This window comes from Danio rerio, chromosome 16 (assembly GCF_049306965.1).
Source record: "Danio rerio strain Tuebingen ecotype United States chromosome 16, GRCz12tu, whole genome shotgun sequence".
NCBI classification, from domain to species: domain Eukaryota; kingdom Metazoa; phylum Chordata; class Actinopteri; order Cypriniformes; family Danionidae; genus Danio; species Danio rerio.
Genome location: NC_133191.1, coordinates 42,583,245 through 42,607,031, shown reverse-complemented (window position 1 = coordinate 42,607,031; position 23,787 = coordinate 42,583,245). Strand labels below are relative to the sequence as shown.

General features: G+C 36.2%; 1 protein-coding gene across 4 annotated transcripts in view; it reads right to left on the bottom strand.

The window, feature by feature from the left end:
• Positions 1-2,079: 2,079 nt before the first annotated feature.
• pi4kb (phosphatidylinositol 4-kinase, catalytic, beta) overlaps positions 2,080-23,787 on the bottom strand; it is a 40,006-nt gene continuing 18,298 nt past the window's right edge. Inside the window, exons 3-12 of one of the 4 annotated variants that reach the window (XM_005158219.5) lie at positions 17,340-17,384; positions 14,571-14,798; positions 12,711-12,938; positions 12,514-12,623; positions 10,362-10,466; positions 10,151-10,274; positions 7,788-8,053; positions 7,559-7,691; positions 4,795-4,915; positions 2,080-3,910 (exon numbers count right to left, since the gene is read on the bottom strand). In XM_005158219.5, the coding sequence (XP_005158276.1) occupies positions 3,729-3,910; positions 4,795-4,915; positions 7,559-7,691; positions 7,788-8,053; positions 10,151-10,274; positions 10,362-10,466; positions 12,514-12,623; positions 12,711-12,938; positions 14,571-14,798; positions 17,340-17,384 (1,542 nt within the window). In that variant the 3' untranslated portion in view covers positions 2,080-3,728. 4 annotated transcript variants of the gene reach the window in all.

The window sequence follows — 23,787 nt, the reverse complement described above, 5'->3', positions numbered from 1 at the left end:
TTCTTTCTTTTGCGGAAGGAATCGCAGATACTTGCACATAACGGCGCCACCACACGAGCCTGAATGGATTTACCTGCAGGACAGGTAATCACAGCACACTACAAACCAGCCTCTATAGCGAGCCAACGAACTCAACTCATTCATCCTCTACTCTACTGGTGTTTATATTGACGGTTTATTCTTGGTAGCTGAATATTGTGTTGCCTATGAGGCTATAGACCATTTTGAGGAATGTAAACGAAAATAATGGTTCCAACGTACTTCCTATTTGACTTTTTTTTTTAACTTTCTATAGCTTCAAAGAACTAAAAAAGAGCCACACAATGATAAATGATGTTATGGCAGCTTTTTAAAAATTACGTTATGATTGAATTGCCTCTTGTTACAGTTATAATATGAGTTAACAAGCAGGAAATGTTCCTGAACCAACGACATGATGACCACATTGAAATGGTCTATATTCTAAATAACTCAACCTGGGATGACTTTACTTAATCACTATTGTAAGTATGTACCATTTTGTTTGTAAGTTCAGTTTGAAAAAAAAAGATGTTTATTGACGATGGGCAAGCCCTGAATCTAGTGCAGTGATGCCCAAACTAGGGCTCGCAGGCCAAAGTTGGCACTTTTATCCTTTGATATGGCCCACCAGAGGGAAAATGATTGGGAAGGGTTAGGGAATGCCTTTAACAGAGATTGTCATTTCTATTTCATGTAACCTTTGGTTTGTTGAGCTACGAAAAAATGCAATTAATAAGTTTCACTTAAACGTTGTAAATGAATCAGATTTCTAAAAAAATATTAAAAATAAATACATACTGTCACTAGGCGAATAGGGGTCAAATCAGAAGACATCAGTGTGCAAATTTAAGGCAAAGGCAGGTGACTAGTGTGTTCGACATTGAACTCCAGTGTTTTAGAAATGGATTTTAAAAAAAAAAATTATTGTGATAATTTTGTTAAATTATTATATATTTAAATTTTTTTTGAAATATTATGAAACAAATGAGGAAATTACCCATGGCCACTTTAATGTAATACAGTTTGCTATATTTGCTTTTAGCCCACAGCTCTCAACCAAACTGGGATTTTGGCCCTTCATTAAAAAACGTTTGGGCACTTTATTAATTTGACCCAGAACTTTACAGGTTGTAAATAAAAATAACCATTTTATATATATATATATATATATATATATATATATATATATATATATATATATATATATATATATATATATATATATATTAAAAAAAAAAGGTTTGACAACAAAAAAAAAGGTCTGCAAATGCAGCCTGATCTCATGAGAAATGTAGGTATTTTACATTTTGTAAGTTTAGTAGCCATGTTCAGTCGTATGAAAATGAAAGATTTTAAAAAGGAGGCGTGGCACTCAACGCCACCCCTAAACCCAACCGCCATTGGATGAGCAAATCGTACTAAATTGTACAAATTAGATTGTACCAATTCATATAAATTAGCCACTAAATTAAAAAGTTACAAATTGCCGTGAGATTGCGTTGGAAAATGTCAACTGGTCAGAATACTGCAAATCTCATCATATAGCGTGTTGTTAGGACAAGGGATTACAATGCAGCCTGCTCACCTAATGTTTACGCTCATAATATTTCTATAACTAGCTAATTAATCACCTCATGTGGAACTCTGAATCTGTGTCTCATTTCAGAGTCTGCTACGGTCCACTGGAAGTCGCATTTCGGTCACGGATGACTCAAAGCGGAATAACTGACTTCAATATTGCTTTTCAGATAAACAAGAATGTTCACGCATGTTTCTTAAATATCTGCAAACATATTATGGCATTTTTATGCTTTAGGAGAGTCAAAAGCATATATAAAGCACTTTAAAATGCTTGTCCGAAGAACATTTAAGTAAAGATCTACTTATTTCTAATGTAACACAATTCAAACAATTAGTAAATATGATACATTATTTATAAACAATTTATAGTTCGTTATATTTAACTAAATAATATTATTTATTACTAGTTATTGTATATGATGGTACCACACACACTCACACATAAGGTTCTGAAAAGCTTGAAATATACAAGCTGTGGAACGGGAACATTTAATTTATTATACAAAGGAACATTCACAAGGAAGGTTATTCACATGATCTTAAGAGCTGGTCCATTTTACAAGTTTCAAAAGGAAAGTTTGACTCTGAAACCATAGAAGTATAAAACAGTAAAGAGAAAAGTTAAGCTGTTGGAAACATACAAGTCATCTAAATTGCCCTCGCACGGGCAAACAAATGAAAGGAAATCATAGCTTCTGCTGAAAGAAGCTAAATTAAAACTATTAAGAGAAGCACTGAGATCACAGGGAAATAAGACGAGGCTCATCACACACCTCAACTTCTATCAAATTAACGAAAATAATAATAATAAAATAATAATAATAAAAAAGAAGAAGTTATTTTTTTATACCTGTACATGTGTAGGAAAAAAAAACAAGACTTAATGTGTAGATTTTGTTTGTCATAGCCCTTTCCGTTTCTCCTGTGCAGCAGATTCTAAACAACTTCTCTCTGTTTAGTTAGTAAAAAAACAAAAACTCCAGTGGCTCACAGTCACAATTAAACATGGCTGCCCACCTCAGATTGAGGTCAGCTGTAAAGATGCACATTACAGTTCAGGTTAGCTGTACAATCTGCGCTGAACAAAACAACAAAGTGAAATGAAATCCACAGAAGACAAGTTGAGAGTGTAAGTATATGACATATCTGTGTAAAAGGGGCAATAAATAGTGTGTGCATATCTCTCAGTCCAACGCATTTCAGTCCAGACCTTTGGAAACTCAAAACAGTTTCTTTATACATTTATTTTGACCTAGAAAACAGACCGAGATCTTTTTATTAGGTCCTAATTATCTTCTGTATCAGCCGAAGATTAAAACTCTCATGTGATCGGTGCCGTCAATGGTCTGTCTTTGGTGTTTTGACGATTAACACATCCATACTGGATTAAAAAAACGCTTCTTTGACCCCATAACAGCATAAAAGTGCTCATCACAGGGGTGAACGAGAGCACTTTGAGTGAGCATTTCATGACTTGACAGTCTCATAATTGTACAGCACTAGGCTGAATATCTCAAATGGTTCACGTAATACTGACTTCACAAAGCTGAACAACGCAGCAGCGTTTACCACCCGATTCCCTCGGTACACAATGCAATTTACAGGCTTTGATTCAGCATCCCCTGTTTCCTGTCTCAATGTTGAATTTTTGAATGTTATTCATCCAAAGTGTACACATAGCATTAGTGGTATGCCAACAAAAAAGAAAGCAGATGATGATGATGATGATGATATTATGGGGTGTTGAAGTCGGTCAGTACACAGGTGAGAGTAAAACCAGAAGTCACAAAGCAGCTTAGTGTTTAAATGAGGCACTGGAAAGCTGGATAAAACTCATCTCTGGGCATCCAGAGTACTGCAAGACAACATGACAAAAACCAAAAAGAGAAGGGTTTAAACGAAAAGAAAGGCTGATGAAAAAGACGACAAACAGTAACTTCACAGCTCTCTTCAGTCAGGATAAAAAAACTAACAAAAATAATCCATCATTAGAGATCTAATCAGTCTGACAGGTGTAGAAACGGGTGCTTAAGGGAGTGGTATTTAAAGTGGTGCAGCCTTTTTTTTCTCTCTCTCTCTCTCTCTCTCTCTCTCTCTCTTCCAGTTTTAAACGCTCCAGTCCTCTCTCACATGATACCGTTGGTCAGATACTGGAAGCCGTCGTACAGTTTGGTAGTGATGGAGCGCATGGAGCCGTCCACCATCTGCTCCACCAGCACCTGCAGCTGCTCCTCCGTCAGGTTCATGTGGAATCGCTCCTTCAGGTTGCGGATAGTGCTGGAGCCATGGAAGCAGGGGAGCTGTGAACCTGCAGGACACACGGACTGTTAAGGTCTTTCATATGCGTTTTTTTTTTTCGTATACAAATTCGAAACATTTGTGACGTAAACAAACCTTGCACACTGAGTCCAATGTGTATTAATTATTCCATAACGAGAAAACATCAGAAAAAAAGTCAGTTTAAGCAGTGATGCTTTGTTCTCCTCTCTTCTCCAAAATAGAAAAAGAATAGAGGAATATGTGACATATTGTGATCATTTAATAGGCTACATAGAGAGGAAGGAGAGTTCAGCTCATTCTCAAAGAGCTGCACCATGATTATGCTGGAGTTTATTTCAGGAAATCAGTGTAGTTTTGATCCATTGCTTGTGATACTACACACATTCACGTACGTAAACAAAGCCTGAACAGAGACTGGGAGTACCTATAGACATTATAATAGACGGTGGCCCTGCTGACATGTCGAAGCAATGGACCGAAAGCGGACAGTGCTTTCTATTATGATGTCTATGGGCAGTACTTCAAATTTATGGAGATGCACGCACGCACGCACAAAACCTCTGCAGGGCAGTGTTGTGCAGTCACTGAATCCAGCATATAGGGGTGCTCAACTGTCTACCACATTCTGTCTTGATTTTGTGTACTGTGTTTGTAATCTGTTAGCTCAAATGACAGCATTCTGTATTTAGCTTTTCGCTTGTACGGTGGCTTTGAACTGTCAAAACAACTCTCAAAACGTTTTGTCAGAAGACGAAAGTTTCAGAGACAACGTGAGGTCGAATTGTTTTTGTTTACTCTGCAAAAATTATAGACGAAAATTTCAGATTCAGTGTGCAATAACCTTTATGGAAGCTCATCATCAGATGTTGAAAGGGAAGGTTCAATGAAAGGGAAGGTTCAAATGAACGGTACCTTGCTGCATGATTTCTACAATCTGGATGACCTTCTCCATGTGCTTGCGTGCAGCGATGAGGCCTTGGAGCATTAGCATCTTGTAATAGTTGAACATGTCTCCATCCAGACCTCCCATTACCTGAAACAGGAGATGAAGATATTTCAATTATGATAATACAGCTGAATTTTGCTTTTAACAAACAAAATAGTAAACTGAACTGGCAGGAACTGAAGTTAAAGAAAGGGGTAGACTCAAACCTGGACTCGAGCTTGAATAGCATAGATAAAAAAATGCAAAGATCCTAATTTGTGCTGTGTTGCATCTTTGCTCATACACTGATAATTCTTTATGAATTTGCAGATGATCATTCGAAATGGTCAATATTACTAGAATAAAACAAAATGAACTCTTTCACCATTGATGAAATTTTCCATCTACAATGGTATCCTGCTACTGATAGAACTTAACGGGATAGTTCTTGTTTCAAAACATTAGAAGTTGAAAAAAGAAGATGTGTTGAAAATTGCTGGAAGCCTTTATCCACTGCAGGGCTCAACTATATGGACTGCCTGGTGGCCTGGATCAGCATGAAAGATGCTTGGCACAGTTGACAGAATTGTTACTGGTCCGATCAGGCCAGTGCTGCCTTGTCACTAAAGTTTCATTTGCCTGTGTTTGTGCTGTTTGTGCTTTTAAATGCTACCTTCTCTGTGATGTCTAATTCACCATATTACTTTTAGGTTCCTCTTATCGGATTTAATATTGTGAGCATGTTACTTTTTTTGGTGTGGCCAGGGAAAATTTCGGCAGGGCAAATAATCGGGCCGATCGGGCCAGGTGAAAAATCCTTAGCGTTGAACCCTGCATAGTATTTGTTTTTCATACTATGACATAATTACAGGTTTTTAGTGTTATCTGAGTATCTTCTTTTATGTTAAACAAAATAAAGAAACTCAAAGGTTTGAAATCACTGAGGGAGAGTAATCATTTTTGATTACTCAAAAATATAAATCATTTTTGGGTGAACTATCCCTTACACAAGCTTTTACTGCTATACAGTAGGGGGTGCTATTACACAAAAAAGACCATTTTAAAAATGCCAAAATACCTATTTTAGTTTGCAAATGCTGGTGTTCGTTATAGAATAGACAGACTGAAATGTAGACTTTTGAAAAGGGAGGCACAGCTATCCACAGTCACTCTCTGGCAAGTCTTCTACATAACATTACATAACATTCCCTGATTCATCAGGCCACTCTAATATGACCATTACACAACCAGTAGGAGGTAAGTACAAATACCATCAAAATATGTTCGAGTAAATGGTCAGATATTATGCATTTAGAGTAAATAGTGTGGATGGAGACCATTTTTCTGGAACTCAGTAAAATGCCAATATGGCCAAGGAGCACGTTTAGTTTTAAAACTAAAACACACTAGTGTAAATGCAGTACAATGACAGTACAATGACTGTAAAAAATATGGACGACGCGACAGCCCTTTTTCCCATTGAACGCCTTGAGGGCAAAACGCCTGCTTGACGGGCACAAACTGTCGCAAAAGACTGCTGAAATTGGAGCCAGACATGCGCAGAAGGATTGTCTGATGGAGCCAGAGGAGGAGCCGCGAAAATGAGCAGAGTCGAGCTTCCAATCAAACGCTTTGTGTAAAATCAACCACGCCCCCCGAACTTCTCAGCATGCGTTTGCTGTCATATCAACACAAATGGATGTAATAACGTTAACAAATATGAGGGTTTTATATATTCAATCGCGCCAGCTCCAGGCCGCAGCGCATAACTTACTCGCGGCGTCGCGGGCTGATTCCGGCTCGCATGCGGCAGCGCCTGCTCGCTCGGCCGCCGCATCTGGCTCGATTGACTCGGGCTGGAATTGGGTAGTGAGTCCAGGCATCCGGAGTAAGTCCAGCAGAGGTAACATTAGTCAGTCTGAGCTCTAAGAGATAAGTCTCCGGCAGGCGAGAATCTAGCCGGAACTGTGTTTTGCTATCTGGGTGGCTAGGCGTGTATCAGCAAACTAATAAAGCCCGAAAAAAGCCCTGAACTTAGCGAATAAACAGTGTTCCACCAGGATCATGTATGTCAGAAACTATAGTTTACTGCTGAACTCATTTTGTCATGGTAAAATAACACAGAAATCGAATAATAACATTTCAGTCTACTTCAGTCTCCTGCCGAAGCTCAGACGCCGCGCTTTGAGAAACTGTCAATCACAGCTGTCAATCACAATGACATGCCCAGCATTAAATTACTGCTAAAAACAAACTGTTTACAAAAATGAAGATCTGCACCTATTTCAGCACAATAACCAGTGCCTTAATCAACCAGAACTATCTTTCGGGACATTTTATTGCAAGTGTAATATTTTTTTTTATTTGGGCTCAAGTCTCCTTCATTAACACGGAGGAGGCGGGCTTTATGACTTGTACTGCAGCCAGCCCCCAGGGGGCGATCTAACGGCCGAAACCTTCACTCAAACGTAGGCTTGCGGCACACTTGGTAAAGACTCAGTTAAGCTAACAAAAATCAATGAATATTTAACTAGATATAAATCAACACTGCTTTGCATAAGACAAATTATGATTCCACAAAGAGATAAAACAGTGGAAGAAGCTGAGATGGACTTGACTTGAGTCTAAATCTGATCTAGTTCCAAAAGTTTCAATTTTTTTTTTATTTGATAGTTTCATATTTTTTATGAACAGCACTTTTTCGACAATTAGGACACAATGAACGGATAACATAAACATAGCTGTGCTTACATCAACAAATTCACTGGTTAGTTTAAAGGCTGATGTCTCGAAGCCTAGGTTTCGTGGAGAGCTGGAAAGGATGAAGCCAAAATCGATGTGAATGATGTGGCCTTCAGAGTCCAGCAAGATATTTCCGTTGTGCCTGAAAACCAGAGAAAAACAATGCTGTTTATAACAGCTTATCCAAATCATTCAGTTCCTGTTCAAGCATGATTTTACTGGCCGTGGTTTCTCTCACCGGTCTTTGACCTGCAGCAGATAGCAGATGAGACAATATCCTGCGCAGCTCTGAACAAAGTTGCGCTGAGCTGTAAGGAATTCTTCTGTGTTGAAGTTGCCGTGTTCTTGCCGGAAGTAATCGAGCAGTAAAAGCTGACTCTGTTTCTTTACCTGGTGAATGGACACAGCATTGACCACTGGTTCAATCATGCCACTGTCTGAAGAGATGACCAAGATCTTGTAGGGTTTGATCCATAAGGGAACCCGCTCCTGCTCCCAGATAATCTGGAAAACAAAGAAATGTTTAGATCATCCAGTAGATCTACAATGTCTGAGCACAAAAACTTGTAAAAATACTGACCATTAAAAAGTTTGGAATGAATTCTGCAGGAAAGTGGTCAACATTTTATTCAACAATGAAGCATTAACTTGATTAAATGTAATAGTGGCTACATCCGAAACTGCCTACTACTCAGTAGGTATTGCATTTAAATTTAAATGAATGGAACTCGGACGTACAACATCCACCATTTTGTCACATCATGTGACCTACCCACATCAGTTGCGTCGCTTTACTCCCATTCATGAATTCTCTCGCGGTGCATCATGGGATAGCATGGCATCTATCTGATGCACACTTCAGAATCTTGTCGGAAGTTAGGGTTGGGCAATGTCTAATGTGAAACATCGCGATGGACGATGACATCGTCATCATAGGTGGCGGTGAATTAATTATTTATGAATAATTAATTAATGATTTGTAGCCTACCATTTCAACTACCTGAACCACATGGTCTTTGTTTTACCCAAAAGTCATAAATTAAGATAAGTTACACACAAATTACCACCTGTCCATCACTTTTTCCACAGGACTCTGGCATGAATAGACAGAGTGATCTGTGTCATTATAATGTCGTCGACAAATTTGGTTGGTAAAAAAGGTGCACAACCAACAGTTTCTGAGGTTTTCGCTAAAATTACAAAGTACAAGCATGAAAGCGAACGAAGATTAGTTAAATCTCAGGTTTAATAACTATTGCGAGACGCCATCCAGCAGTACATCATTGAATAACTGTCCAACAAGCACTGAACTCTAGGGTTTTGTGATTAAAGCATCCCATACTGACTGCGTGGAGCTCTGATGTGCGCATGCCAGAGTGTGTATAAGTGTGTGGCCACGTGATGCGTGTTTTCAGCGGTAAAGTGTGGATGGAGAGCTGTTTAGATATGCTAGGTAAAAGACAGTGTGGACGTGGTTTGTTTTCATTCTAAAATGCCATTTTAAACTAAGACATATTAGTGTAAACAGGGCCTGAGTGTGTATTTTTGCAAGCAGGTTGCTGCTGTGATGGGGGCCGGGTGAAGGATTGCGATGCGGGCACTTGGAGTTGGACGATGACATCGTCTATTGACCCAATCCTACCGGACGTAGTAGGTCAACCGGGTACTTCTCGCTCACTGTATATCTAATTCTATGAATTCGGTCATACTACTCGGCTTGCATACTGTTTTTAGCGTACTATATAGTATGAAAGTATGCAATTTCAGATACAGCCAGTATGTTTTTTAAAATCTAAAAATAAATGTATCAATAATTTCCACAAAACAAATAAAATTATTAAATCAGCAACTCAACTGCTGCACAACTTAAGTTTTTTGTTTTATTTAATTTTTTCTGATGGATCATATAATCAATGAAAAAAATTTCAGCACTTCCACAACAGAAATACAATACATTTTAGAATGGAAATGATTAAATTGTAAAAACAATTTCTGTTTTTATTAAATATGTTCGGCATTTGTGAGCATAAAACATCAATAAAACATCTGAGTGAACCAAAACTTCTGAAGCATAAATGTTTTAAACTCATTATATAAATGAATCTTAGATTAAATCTTAACAATTGGACTCTGGTAAAACTAAACTGATAAAACTGCAAACTTTACTAATGGTTATAACCACTTTTGTTTAAAGAATAAAATAAAAATCTAAAATTCTGTCAAATATGTATTATTAAAAAATTATTAATTAATTGAAATGCCTTAAAGCAAGGGTGTTAAAGTCAGTTCCTGGAGGGCCGCAGCCTTGCACAGTTTAGTTCCAGCCCTGCTCCAACACGCTTACCTGTAGGTTTCAAACAAGCCTGAATGACTGAATTAGTTGGATCAGGTGTGTTTAATAAGGGTTGGAACTAAACTGTGTTGAGCTGTGGAACTGACTTTGACGCCTGTGGTTTAAAGCATGAACAAGTAGATTTTATTTCAACACAATTTAAAAAAGGGAAAGTAAGCGAGCACAATAAAACACTAGCAGTGATATATACATTTTGTATATTTTAAAATCCAATCCCAAATTGTAAGACAAAATTTAAGGAGTGCAACCTGCAGTTGTTTCAGCACTTGATAGGCGAGAAGCTCCTGTCTTAGGTCATCGCCACATTTCACAATTACAGAAAGTAGACGCCAGTTGGGCAGGTGGCCATAGGGGGAGCCCTCCCTGATCCGCCTATTCAAAAGCACAGGACAAATGAAATCAAACACAACTAATGAACCAATAAACAACCGATCCTTTCAGAGAAAGACATGCACATACCTCACTTTCTCCTGCCATGGCTCCTTTAAGGCTACAGCTGAAGGATCCTCTGGGTCCTTCCTAAATGTGGTCGGCGTGTGGGCGAGTTGCTCAGACAGGCGTCGTCTAAAATACAAAAACATTAGTTATAAAAGTATTGTCTTTCTTATTGTTCACCGTTATGATTAAGATTCATTCACACAAAGCACAAGAATAAATTAAACAATAAATTAAAATGCTAAAATGCTAAATTAAACAATAAATATATTTGTGTCCACACTGAATGATAAAAACCTGTTTATTTTTAGTCTATGCTTTTTATTCGGCATTACCCCCTTGTAACCAGCAGATGTCTTCAGTGCGCATCTAACCAGTGAATCTGTATTTAAAAATTGATTCATCTAATTAAACACATGTAGCACTCGTGGTCAGTGAAGTGAAATAAAAACATCGAGCTATTTTCCCTAGCATTTTCAAAGGAGTCAACAAAAAGATCCTGAAACTAGCATCTACAATTACTGAAACTAAAATTAGCCTGGCTTGCAAAACTTCAATGTCTTTTTTTCATTCTTAAGCATGGTACAACCGACTGTTTTCTAGATAGTCATTATCTTTAAATGATCTTTGAAAAAAAGGCTTAACGTCCAGCTGAGCTTCTCCACAATGTTGTCTGGATCTTTAAATTGTGGAAGCCCTTTATATTTCTATGAATTCTGACTGACTGTCAGTGTTTTATCATTTATTAGTGGAGAAAAAAAAATTCTGAAAGTGATCCACAATGATATCATTTCTCTGCATCTTTATCGTTATAGTTGTAGTCTGCTGTTGTTTTACATTCAGAATGTTTCTATATCATCATCATAACCTTAAAGGGTTAAACAAATGACGCACAGCACTACTATGGTTACAGAAAAGTTTGCGCTATTATAATTCACTTACCCTTTAATACATTTTGGTGCGATTATTACCCGCTATATTAAAAAAAAATAAATGTTTTGAATGAGAATCTGTAATTTAGCTGTGGTTGGGTGAATTTTGGTGTGGCGCCCCGCCATGGAAGAATGAATGTAGCGGAAACCATGCATCATCATCATCATAATCATCATCATCTTTCATGCTTGCTGTGAACGGGGTTTTATAGCATCTCCACTCTAAGGCCACTTTTACACTAAAACGTTTTAGTTTTAAAACACCATTTTAGAATGAAAACGATCCACGTCCACACTGACTTTCACCTGGTGTTTCTGAAAAGATCTCAGTCCACACTTTACTGCTGAAAACACACATCACATGACCGCATACACACATTGGCTTGCGATGCAGCGTATGTGGAGGTCTGAGCTCCAGGCAGTCAGCGGGTGCGTCCCAAGTGAGATCTACTGCTGGATCTCATTTCATTATACAGTAGTTGTTAAACATGATATTTAATTCATCTTGTCTCTATCTAATGACGCTTTGATTTTTTTAATCTATTACTCGTTCTCAGGTAATGTGTTTTGGCTGAGCTCAAAGATAAGTTTATATAATAATTTATGTAACTTCGTACACTGATTCTGCTTGTTTGACTGATTGCTTGCCTTTATTTGCTATATTGTATAAACTTATTGTACATTACACTTTTATAATGGTCGTTATTGATTTTAAAAATTTATATTCTGCAAAAGAGACAGGTTATGTTTTGTATTTTTCATTGAAAGTGAAAGAAGGCATTTATGTTATAGGCTTTGTTTTGTTATAAATATGTAAACAGTGAAGATGACGGTCATATATTTATGTAGCTACACAACATATCATGTTTTCATATTATTGTTAAGATAGTTAAACAATGTAGCCAGGGTGATGTGAATGACGTAATAAAGTACACTGTTCCCTTTGAAGGTTTACTCGACGTGTCCTTGTGAGTTTATATTCCATGTCAAAATTGCAAAGTCTGAAATTACAAGGAATGGGTGCAAGACTGAACTTTGTGCACTTAATATTGAGAAAAAGCCCAAATCAGATAGGTGAATGTCTGCAGCCACGCCTTTGTTTTCAGATGTCTCCGTTTTCAAAATCAGATTTAAAAATGCTTCATTATTGGGGCTTAAAAACTCCAGGGTAGTGTGGACAGAGGTGTAACTCTATCAAAAGTTATGCATTCTAAAACTAAAACGCACACAGGGCCTCAGCGTACCTGATATCTCCAGCTGCAATAAAAATAGGTTCCTTGCTCTCCTGGCTGGTGATGCTGTCCACTGAAAACTGGGAGATGTTGTCACAACTGTTGGTGTGGATTTCTGGAAGCTTGAGGAGGAAAAAGAAAAAAAAGGTCAGCTATCTAACATCATGAAATCTGTTGAAGATGTGCTGATATTCGCTGTAAGCGAGTACCTCCACCTGTAACTCTCCAATGTCATCAACAGACCAAGCCTCGTCATCGTTGTCGTAATTGGGAACCGTGGAGAAGCTGCTGGCTCGCTGGTCGGGTGTGATGCCACAGTCCGGGAGATTCTCTACAGATCGTGTGCTGCGAATCTGTGTTTCAGGGATCCTCACAGGCACACTCGACGTCTCAAAGTTTTCACATTCCAGAACTTCTACATAGATTAAGTAAGGTGCCTGGCGGAGCAGAGTTTAACACTTTAGCTGTGATATCGGTAATCATATACACGACATTGAACATGCACACATAGACATCACCTACATGCTATATAACTGCAGGTTAACTATGTTTATATACAATAACTTTAACTAGTAACCAATAGCTTTTAAGAGTTCAAGTTATTAGTAACTAATAATGTTATGCTAACTAATAACATTACCTTTTTCAAATTTAATTTGCACCTTTAACAATTGAAACAATAATTAATGTGATAAAAGCCATACAAATGAACTTGAATTGAATATGCATGTAAAGCAGGGGTCACCAAACTTGTTCCTGGAGGTCCGGTGTCCTTCAGATTTTAGCTCCAACCCTAATCAAACACACCGGAACAAGCTAATCACGGTCTTACTAGTTGTACTCGAAACATTCAGGCAGGCAAGTTGGAGCTAAACCCTAGAGGGACACCGGCCCTTCTGGACCGAGATTGGTGACCCCTGATCTAAAGTATCAGAAGTGACAACTACATGTAAATATGGACGTGAATGCCTTACATTAGTGTATGGTTTTGCAGTGTATCGGGAAAACCAATTGAATCTGCTGTAAATGTGACCATGCTAGGCATAGCAAAAATTCTGGCATCTCACATTTGGTATCAATGGTATTGATTGAATAACATTTTATTAGTCAAAAAAAGGCATCTTCTCTCTAAAAGTATGTCCAGCTATTTTTGCTGTTGCCTGGCTCTTGGTTTGTGTTGGCTTATTAATCAGACAGATCCAGGTTGCAATATTTTGGCAAGTGTCTTATTTTTTGGAATAAATCAATAGGATTCAGGTTTATTATAGGCTTGTCAATTGTTCTACTTTTTTTAACTAGACCTGGCAACAACAAGACATACCATTCTCCCAGTGATTTGGACAGTTGACATATAGAAGAGAAGTACAATTCTCATATGCATTTAAAATGTTAATGACAACTACATGTTCAGCTTGTTTAAGCACACATTTCATAGTTTGCATAAAAGCAGTTGTCCTACATACATTTTTAATAGTAGACTGGGCCTTCATTTCATCTATAACTAACAAGCATTTTCAGTGATCCAAATAGTCAAGATGCAATTTAATTTACAATTTACATACGGCATTAAAATCCAGAAGTTTCGGAGACTTATTCCAATGTGTTGATGTACTTATAACTGAAAAAGAATACTGTTGGAGTTGCTTAAGCTTTCCCTTGTAGCAAACTAACTGTAAGGGGGTTACAGTTACAGTACATGGTTAAGCATTTTGTGACTGAAGCCATGAAACTAATGTCAACAGTGAAAGACTAACACTAATGATCAAAAAGACCATTAAAGATTACCAACACTTTTTTAGTGGAATAACTTGCATGGATTAAGTAATCTTTTGTGAAACATTTAAATTTACACTAAAGCATTTCGACTGAACACATTTGTGAAAGTATCAAAATGCTCACAAATATTAAAATTCACACCCATCATCTTAATACCAGGTAAAATGATGATATAAACTGCAGTAGCCACAAATATGTGAACTGGGTTTAAATTAAACTGCTATGTCTAGGATGTGGCCTTCCAAAACCAAAGACTATAATTTTTATATACTTTTCTGCAAGCACAGCCTCACCTTATCTTTTGAATTGAGCACGACGGCCTGCGTATGGGGCACGCGCACCACATGGTGGTCAAAGGCAGCAGTGGGCAGCCAGACCCGGGCAGGCAGCTTGTGGTTTAGTAGTGACAGCTCTGAGATGAGCCTCTGAGTCTTCTGCTCTTTAGTGGGCAGAGTGGCCAACCTCTTTCCAATCCCCATCAGAGACTTAATGAACTCCCTCTGAGGGGTCAGACGCACAGGCTGAGAGAGAAATGAAGTTGAGAGAGGAAATGAAAGATGAAGGGAAAAGAGAGAAACAACATTTTAACACAATGCAAAAAGATTTGCAGACTTAGCATTAAAAAAAGTTGCACAATACGTTGATACAAAATAAATAAATAAAAGTGAGTACCATTAAATTAATGGTACGATACTAATATAATGAAAAGTGCCATTTTTCCCTAAGCTAAAACTCCCATCTCAACTACATGGCAGATTATGTATGTATTTAAATTATTGTTGGTATTGTGTATGTAAACAAATATATAAACATGTACATCATTTTGAATTGATACTTGTGTATCAGAAATAGTACCGTACCAAAGTCTCTTTTTGGGACGAACTAATAAAATAAAATCAGTTACTGGATTTCTATGAATGTATGAGTTATTGCACAAGACCAATTTATTATTCAGCACAGGAATATGTGGAGCAGTGCTCAAATCTGCTTAAAAACAATCTGCATGCATGATCGGCACAGCATTCTAAACTCAAAGTGAAGCATGGACATAAAACAAATCAGAAATGGTGAGAGAGAGAGAGCGTTTTAGCAACAGCTGACCACAAGGGAAAGCAAGTGAGTCATGAATGGATAGCATCACCTGAAATGAGGAAAAAGTATTAAACACAAATAAATGAGGTCATCCAAGGACAGGAAAATGTGGAGAAAGACCCATCAAACTCCTCCACATGTGCGACCTGTGGCTCATAGATGTTAAAGGACACATGGATATCTGCAATCCATGTCGAAAGATTTGCAGAAACAAATGCCATCGTGAAATGATTTTAAGAACCAATAATGACACGATCCTTTGCAAATATGCAAAAGAACACCCAAAACACCAGTAGGAAAAACTCCTTCCACCAAATTAAAATACTTCACAGAGAATTTGCCTTTGCCATGTTTAAAATAAATAAATAAATAAATAAATCAATAAGAAACCAAAGGTCTTCCAGATGATCACGGAACCCAAAATAAATGTCACTGCCGCATATTTAAATAATATTAAAGTCAAAAACCTACACAAAGATTGATTAAAAAAAAGAAAAAGAAACCGAGAAGAAAACGTCACATCCAATTAACTGAATAAAGCTACAGCTAGAACAACCACACAAAGAACAAGTATTTGCAAGCATGCTACCAGTTCACGCATGAACACATTGCTCATATCACAATTCAAAATGGAGTCTTATTACTTATTTTGAAACGTAAAGGCTAGGGCTTGGCGATATTGCAAAAACGCAATCTTGATAATTATTTTCCATATTGAACGATATATATATATTCAATGCAAGTTGTTAATGCTTCTAGTTTTAAAAGAGTATCCAAACAATGACTAAAGCCACAAAGATTAGATGCTTCATTAAATAACATTTATAGTATCGTTTATTAACAAAAAGTTTACACATTACTCAGATTTTCTGTAATATACTCACAATAAAAAATATAATATTCTGAAGAACCCAGCCCTAATAACGGCCTACATCCACCAGAAAACTTATGTTATTAATAAAATAATGTCTGCACTAAACTTAAAGGAATATCTCAGGCAAAGATTCTCACTATTTACACAACTTAAAGTGGTTTTAAACCTTTATGGGTTTCTTTCTTCTGTTAAACACAATTAATATGGCTTTTTTTTTTTTTTTAAAAAAAAGCTGAGAGCCTGTAACCATTGACTTTCATAGTAGATATGTCTATATACAGGTTTCCATCAAACAAATGCTATGGAAGTCATTGGTTACAACTTTTCAAAAGATCTTTTCTTTTTAAAAGAAGTGTTACAGTCTGTGGGAGATTTTTGGATTTTTGTAGCTTTCTCCCTCTCCTTGTCTGTCATTCACCCCATCAACTTTTGTTCCGCTTTTTTTTCCCCCTGCCTTCACAGGTATCTGAATACAGAGATACCTTTTAGATGGATTGTTGGTTGGACCGACTGAGTAGCTTAACATAGACAAGGGAAAATTAAGACCCGTTTAAAATGATTTAAGACCTACAAAACCATATTTCAGTAAGTTTAAAACTTTAAGGCCTAGAATTTTGTTTTTAAAATTGGAGATATTTAAAGACTTTTTAAGACCCCTCGGACACCCTGAAAGACGTATAAAAGTCTAACCGGTTTGAAACAAGGATGAGTACATGATGAGTGATTTTCATTTTTGGCCAAACTATCCCTTTAAGATGGCTCCCAAACATTACAATAATAAAATCTGTTTTAAAACAAAAAGTTTGCAAAGACCAACTTTTTTTCCCCACCCAAAATGCTGTTAAAATTAACTACTCAAATTATGCTAACAGCAAAATAAAATGTATTTAGTTTCTCCAATATTATAAATGAAAATAAATTTAGCGATTTTTCACGTAAATTCACAGTTTTCCGTCTTCGTGACACTGAATAGCATGATGGCAAACCTTGAAGGCACACATTTGAAGGAATCTGTGGAGTCAACCCCGCCTGCAAACAGACACAGCCATCATCCCACAACGCACAGAGCAGCGTTTTTAGACGGTGAGAGACTTACTGTACCAGCCTCTAGCTCGAGACTGTCGGAGCTGGAGCTCAGATCCTGGGAAAATGAGGAGGAGGGAGTGCAAGAGCAGGGGAGGGTGGAAGGGGTCAGAACAAGACAAAAAACACAGCTCAAGGTTACACTCGTCCCATCTGTTTGAGCAGTAGGGCCTGGCCGGCCTGAAAATTTTTCTGTGTCATGTTTATCTCTAGCTGTGGATGGTGACTGGACTAATCTCTGAGAGCCGCTCTGATCAAACCCATGTAAAGCATCACGACTGATGTTGAGGACAAGCTGAGGAGGGATTACAGAAGACACACACACACGCACGCACACACACACACACACATACACGCGCATACACACACACACACCCTACAAGGCCACAGCTCATAGCTGGATTTGTTTTATCATCTACACATTAACATAAATCAGGCATGATTTAAAGGACCCATCATAAAGCCTTATCAAAAGAGTGAATAAAACATTTATAGCATTAGCAATAGTCAAGAATTGCCCAGTGAACACTCCCCATGATCCTCGATCATATGAATTGCTTAACAAAAGAACTTGTTGATTGGTAGATATTTAATGCTTAATGTACTGCAATGAAAAGCAGGAATTACATGCAATGGGTTTTTACAGTAGGTGTGTCAATGCCAACAAAATAACTGTCACTAGTCATAGCTGGTTAGAACATGCCATGCCTGGTTAAAATAGAGCTACACATGAAAACTTTCAGTAATATTAAGTTGGGCTGCACAATATATTGTTTCAGCATCCTTCGCATGGTATGATAACCATTTTCAAGGTATACCACCGTTGGAAAAGTCGAGGTTTTAAAAAAAATTGTGCTATACTGTTCCTAAAGTATGAGTAAGATTTTTTATAGTTTTTTTTTTAGGACAACAGTATCTCTAGCAGAAAAATATCCAAAGACTCAGTTTTAAAATGTAAAGAAATCTGTGTTTGAAACTAATAAAGACAGCAGAAGTCAATGATGCATTTAAATTATTTAACCTAACATGCTTACTGCACCAAAATAATTTTAATGTTTCCCAAATTAAAATCTAATGTGTTCAAAAGAGGAAAAAAGTTTTAGTTTTTTACCCAAACATTTAAAAAGAACATATTTTAGAGCAGTAATCACAATACCATGACACTCTGAATCAGCGATATTTATATCCAAGGTTATCATACCGTCAGAATCATTGTTGAGTCTGGATTAGAATTTGATATTTTCATGCGTTTTTGAGGCCTGTGACCATATGAGGAATTGAAAAGCATTTAGGCCCAAAAAGCTCTACCGTTTGTAACTTAAATAATAATTTTATGCACATCACTCATAAAATAAAGACTATGCAGTTTTATTTTAAATTTGATTATTTAATTACTGTGTAGGAATGCTGTTAGACACCTCGGAAAACAATAAACTACAGTTTATTTCATGTGTTTATTTTTCTTTGATGTATATACAGTTGAAGTCAGAATTATTAACCCTCTGAATTATTAGCCCTCCTGTTAAATTTTTCCCCCCATTTTCTGTTTAACAAAGCAGATTTTTTCAACACATTTCTAAACATAATCGTTTTAATAACTCATTTCTAATAACTGATTTATTTAATCTTTGCTGTGATAACAGTAAATAATATTTGACTAGATAGTTTTCAAGACACTTCTAAACAGCTTAAAGTGACATTTAAAGGCTTAACTAGGGTAATTAGGTTAACTAGGCAGGTTAGGGTAATCAGGCAAGTTATTATATAACGATGGTTTGTTCTATAGACTATCGAAAAAAATATATAGCTTAAAGGGGCTAATAAATTAACCCTAAAATGTTTTTAAAAAATTAAAAACTGCCTTTATTCTAGCCGAAATTAAACAAATAAGACTTTCTGCAGAAGAAAAAATATTATCAGACATACTGTGAAAATTTCCTTGCTCTGTTAAACATAATTTGGGAAATATTAAAAAAAGAAAAGAAAATTCAAAGGGGGATAATGATTATTTAACTGTATTTATGCCTGTAGATTCACTACCCTACAGAATCATCCCAATCAATCAAAATTATCAATTATTTAGAAATTGACATATTCAAATCATTAGCAAAATTGTATCCATATCACAATTTATAATGGCAGAATAGCAAAATATAGCAAATGTCAGTTTTTCCAATATTGTGCAGCCCTAATATTAAGCTATTGATAATTATGAAAAAACAATAGTTCTACATTAAAATAATTGTATGCATGCATATCTGTTGATTCATACGGATGACAACCCACGGTTTAAAACACACGTGACCTATATGGATTAATACTTTTGTTTTTACTTGTTGTGGATTAATCCTAAATTTGTAACGACTGCAAAGAGATCGTCTCTCAAGTCATTCAAATCACATGTATGAAAGCATTTACGTTTTCCTTTAAAATATTTTGATGACAGAAAAAGTTGTGGTAGGTTATTCGGGATGTGGTGGGTTTAATGATAAAGGTATTTTCTGTCACTACTTGTTTAGCCTTTATCAATGCATTCAGTGTAAGCTGCCCAATTAATCATTAAAGATTGGGGTCTTAACACTCACACAACAAATTATAAATGATGGTGATTTTCATGTTTATTAATCCTTTGAATTGCTGCATTCATATCTGAAAACGAAAAAATCAAGAGATTCAGTCTGTCTTTTGAGTTAGTAATGAAGTAACAGTCAAATAACACAGAAGTACTGGGAGAATAGTTTATAATTTAGATGAAAACCACTGATGTTTATGGTAAAGATTAAAATCACTGTCATACACATTTAACTTGACGCTCAATAATGAAAGTTGTAGGCCGCAATTACAGATTTAACCAGAACCAGCCATCAAAATATGCCACTGAATAATTCAATGCAAAAATGATTCATCTAGCAATGAAACAAAATTTTATAAGTGAATAGCTCAATTATTTATTGAGAATGTAACTAAAAATAAACATGGGATGTACAAATTATAATATTAGATTTCTGTATTTAGCACAATCAGCAACAGCAGTAACACACAGTACTGAATATTTTGCGATTTATTTTTATTTAGCTGATTATTTCATAATTTTATTTGTAATCAATTACAAGAAATTACAAAAGTTCGGTTTGTTAAAACCAAAAGTGTCTTGCAGTACTGTTTTTGTAATAAATAGAAAGCAAATATTACATTCATCTACATAACAAGATCCGTACACCCCTAATAAATAAATATGTGTGTGTGTGTGTGTGTGTATATGTATGTATATATAGTTAGTTATCAAATTGAGTGATAGACTGGGTGTGAGAGAGATGAAAAGTGCTGCGAGCCCAACTGTGTGTTACTGCATTAACCTCCAGTCTCCATGAATTAATCATGCGTGTACTCACATGACACCGGCGTGTGTTTCAGCTCACTAACACACAGCAAGAATGAAGGGCCCACAAACATGAAACTTGATTTTCTGTCACATACTAAAGCTGTAAGCCACAAGTGTCTGTGCTGCAGTGTATACATGGTGATGACAAGAACACTGTCAAAAAAGATCAAAATGTAACAGCATTTAATATATACAAGTTTGGGGTTCATAAGATTAATTTTAAGAGTTTTAAATTCTCTTATTTCCTGGGTTAAAAAGTTAATTATTTATATAGATTGTGCTTGAAGAGAACTGTTAATATTAAAAATGGCACAAATAAAACAAGTGAAAGAGCAAAAAAAAATAAATAACTGTAGGGGATCTAAAAAAAAGGTCTGATAAGGTCAGCATGGAACTGTAATAGTTGAACACTCGTCTATGCTGCACTAGTGAGCAAACAAATCCACACTACATTAGCTGAGTGCACCAAAAGTACATGAGAGCACTGGAGCCAGATGAGTCCAAAAAACAGCTCCTCACTATCCTGCAACTAATAAGAGCAAGCCTCTCCAAAGCAGCCATCTGGAAAAAGATACCAGAGCCAGATCTGCCAAACTTCTTCCCCCTCCACGTCGTATGTCTGGACACCTAACCTGCTTGCCAGCTACCTGAAACTCAACAGATCAGCACTCATAATTACAAGCCTACTTTCAGCACTAATAATAATCATACTTTGCATTCAGACTTTCATAGACCAAGCTCTACTCTCCAGGGCCGTAAAACAGCTGTCGAACAGCTGAAGTTTTTCAGTTCTCAGGGAGTGTCAAACCTCGGTCTTGCTTCCATTTCAGCCAGTATCAAGCAGCTGTCATGTTTACTTGTACATCGTCCATGCAAACAGTCACTTTACACTTCAGTCTTGTTTACAAGATGTGGACTGTGCAGCAAACTCTTGCATGGAAGAGCACTACTTAGAACACGTAAAAACAAACAGAAACTGACTTATTCCCGTGTTTTCTTTAAAAAAAAATCATAGTTACAGTATATGACACTTAAAAAGAAAATAATAAATTGCTTGAGGTATTAAAAAATGTTAAGCTTATCATTTCTAAATAGCACTTACAATTCCTATTCATTTAAATTACAATAAAAACTTGATTATTATTTGAGCTGTAAAGTTGTTCTTTTAATTTTGACTTGTTTTAGGAATTATATAGCAACTTAAGTTTAACAAAACTGTACACAACTTTATCCAGTCTGGGTTCTCTATCTCGTAAAATGTCCGGGATTCAACTTTTGCATTTGCGTTTTTGTGTCACTTTTTTACTTAAGCCTACTTCCGATTTGCTTTCTAACTGACGATATTTCATGTTAATAACATATTTAATGTTTCCCGAGAGCTGAAGACACATAAAAGAATAATTTTTTTTATCTAAACGACTCTACTATTTTAAGAAAACTTTACTATTTGCTCAAAGAGGACAAAATGACTGCTCTAAACTGGCTGCAAAATATACACCATTTGTAATGGTTAATCATTGCATTTTCCTTATTTTAATAATCTACAAGTTAACCATGTAATTATAATAATTTTTAGAGATATTGTCTGTTTATTATTTCTTTTTTTGTCATTTATTTCTCATTTGCTGATTATTTTATTAATTTGATGATGCAAATATATTACAGAGGCTATTTTAGATTCATATCTAAAATGCTATGCCATTCAAGTTAGCTTTAAACTTGAAAGTTAGGTAGAAGCAGATTTTGCCAGTCAGTGGGTGCACATGGCTCCTGAATAGCATAAAAGTGAGAAATTGTGGATGTCTTTTTTTTTTTACTTGAAAAAAATTATTGTTAAAAATTAAATGTATTGTTTGTCGCATGTAGTTTACTATTTATGTGATTTGAGTAAATGGTGTGTTTTAATTCGGCTACCACCGCAAGTATATTTCAAACCACTGAACATATATAGCAAATAAAATCTCACTAGAAAGCTTTGTTTTTTTGCATTTCATATTACAAAAAATAAGTAATATAACATTTACAAACCAGTCGAATTCACTTCCTTTGTAAAAACGCCTGACTGTAACCCAAATTTCTTTTCTGTGTACTGGCTGAACTGGCATAATGGGGTGAAAGAGTTCAGTCCACATATTCAAACAGAGGTTCAAGTTCCACAAAAAGCTTTGTGCTAAAAAAAAAAAAAAACTTTTAAAAAGGGTAGATAAGCATAACCTTTAAAAAAAAGCTTAGAAAACCCAGCAGCTTGAAACATCTGCCTGATAAGGTTAAAAAAACTGCAGCTTAGAAGTGTAAATAAATCGCAGTGGATGTATTTCTCAGAGCTGCTCGTGTGGAATAAAAGATAAGGTTCAACACCAATTCCTTAAACAAAGAGTGAGCAAGAGGTAGTGCTCAAAGGTCGACAACAAGACAGCATTTTCCAGATATTATTTATATCAAAAGGCTGTACTCTTACGTTGAACAGACCAGAACGTATTAATGTATGTTTGGGCTTAATGCAATTTACGCCTCATATCCCAAGCTGAAAATGAAAACACCTTCGACTCTCAACAGAAGTGTGTAAATGGTGTGCAGGAGATGTGGAGCAACATATTTCATAATCGCTGATCTTTACTCCACTTACCAGCGCAGCGTCTTGCTGCCACATGAATGGCCACATCACTGTTGCCATAGTAGCACAAGCTGCGCCAAAGATGACGTTGGGAGGAAGGAGAAAGGAATGAAACTACACTGTAGGAACACAAATGAGGAAGGCGAGTGATTGACTGCACATGACTGAATGTCAGAAAGCAGGGTGTGATGCGTGACGAAGGTAAAATGAGGAAACCTCTAAAGTTACATATCACAATAGAACTTGAGCCATGCTAGGTTATTACAGTCTGCCCTAGAGATTCACTGACAGCACAATGGTCAAGAAACACAAAAGCCAAACGCCATGCCAATATGGGCTATATATATATATATATATATATATATATATATATATATATATATATATATATATATATATATATATATATAAATATAAATATATATATATAAATATATATATATATATATATATATATATATAAAA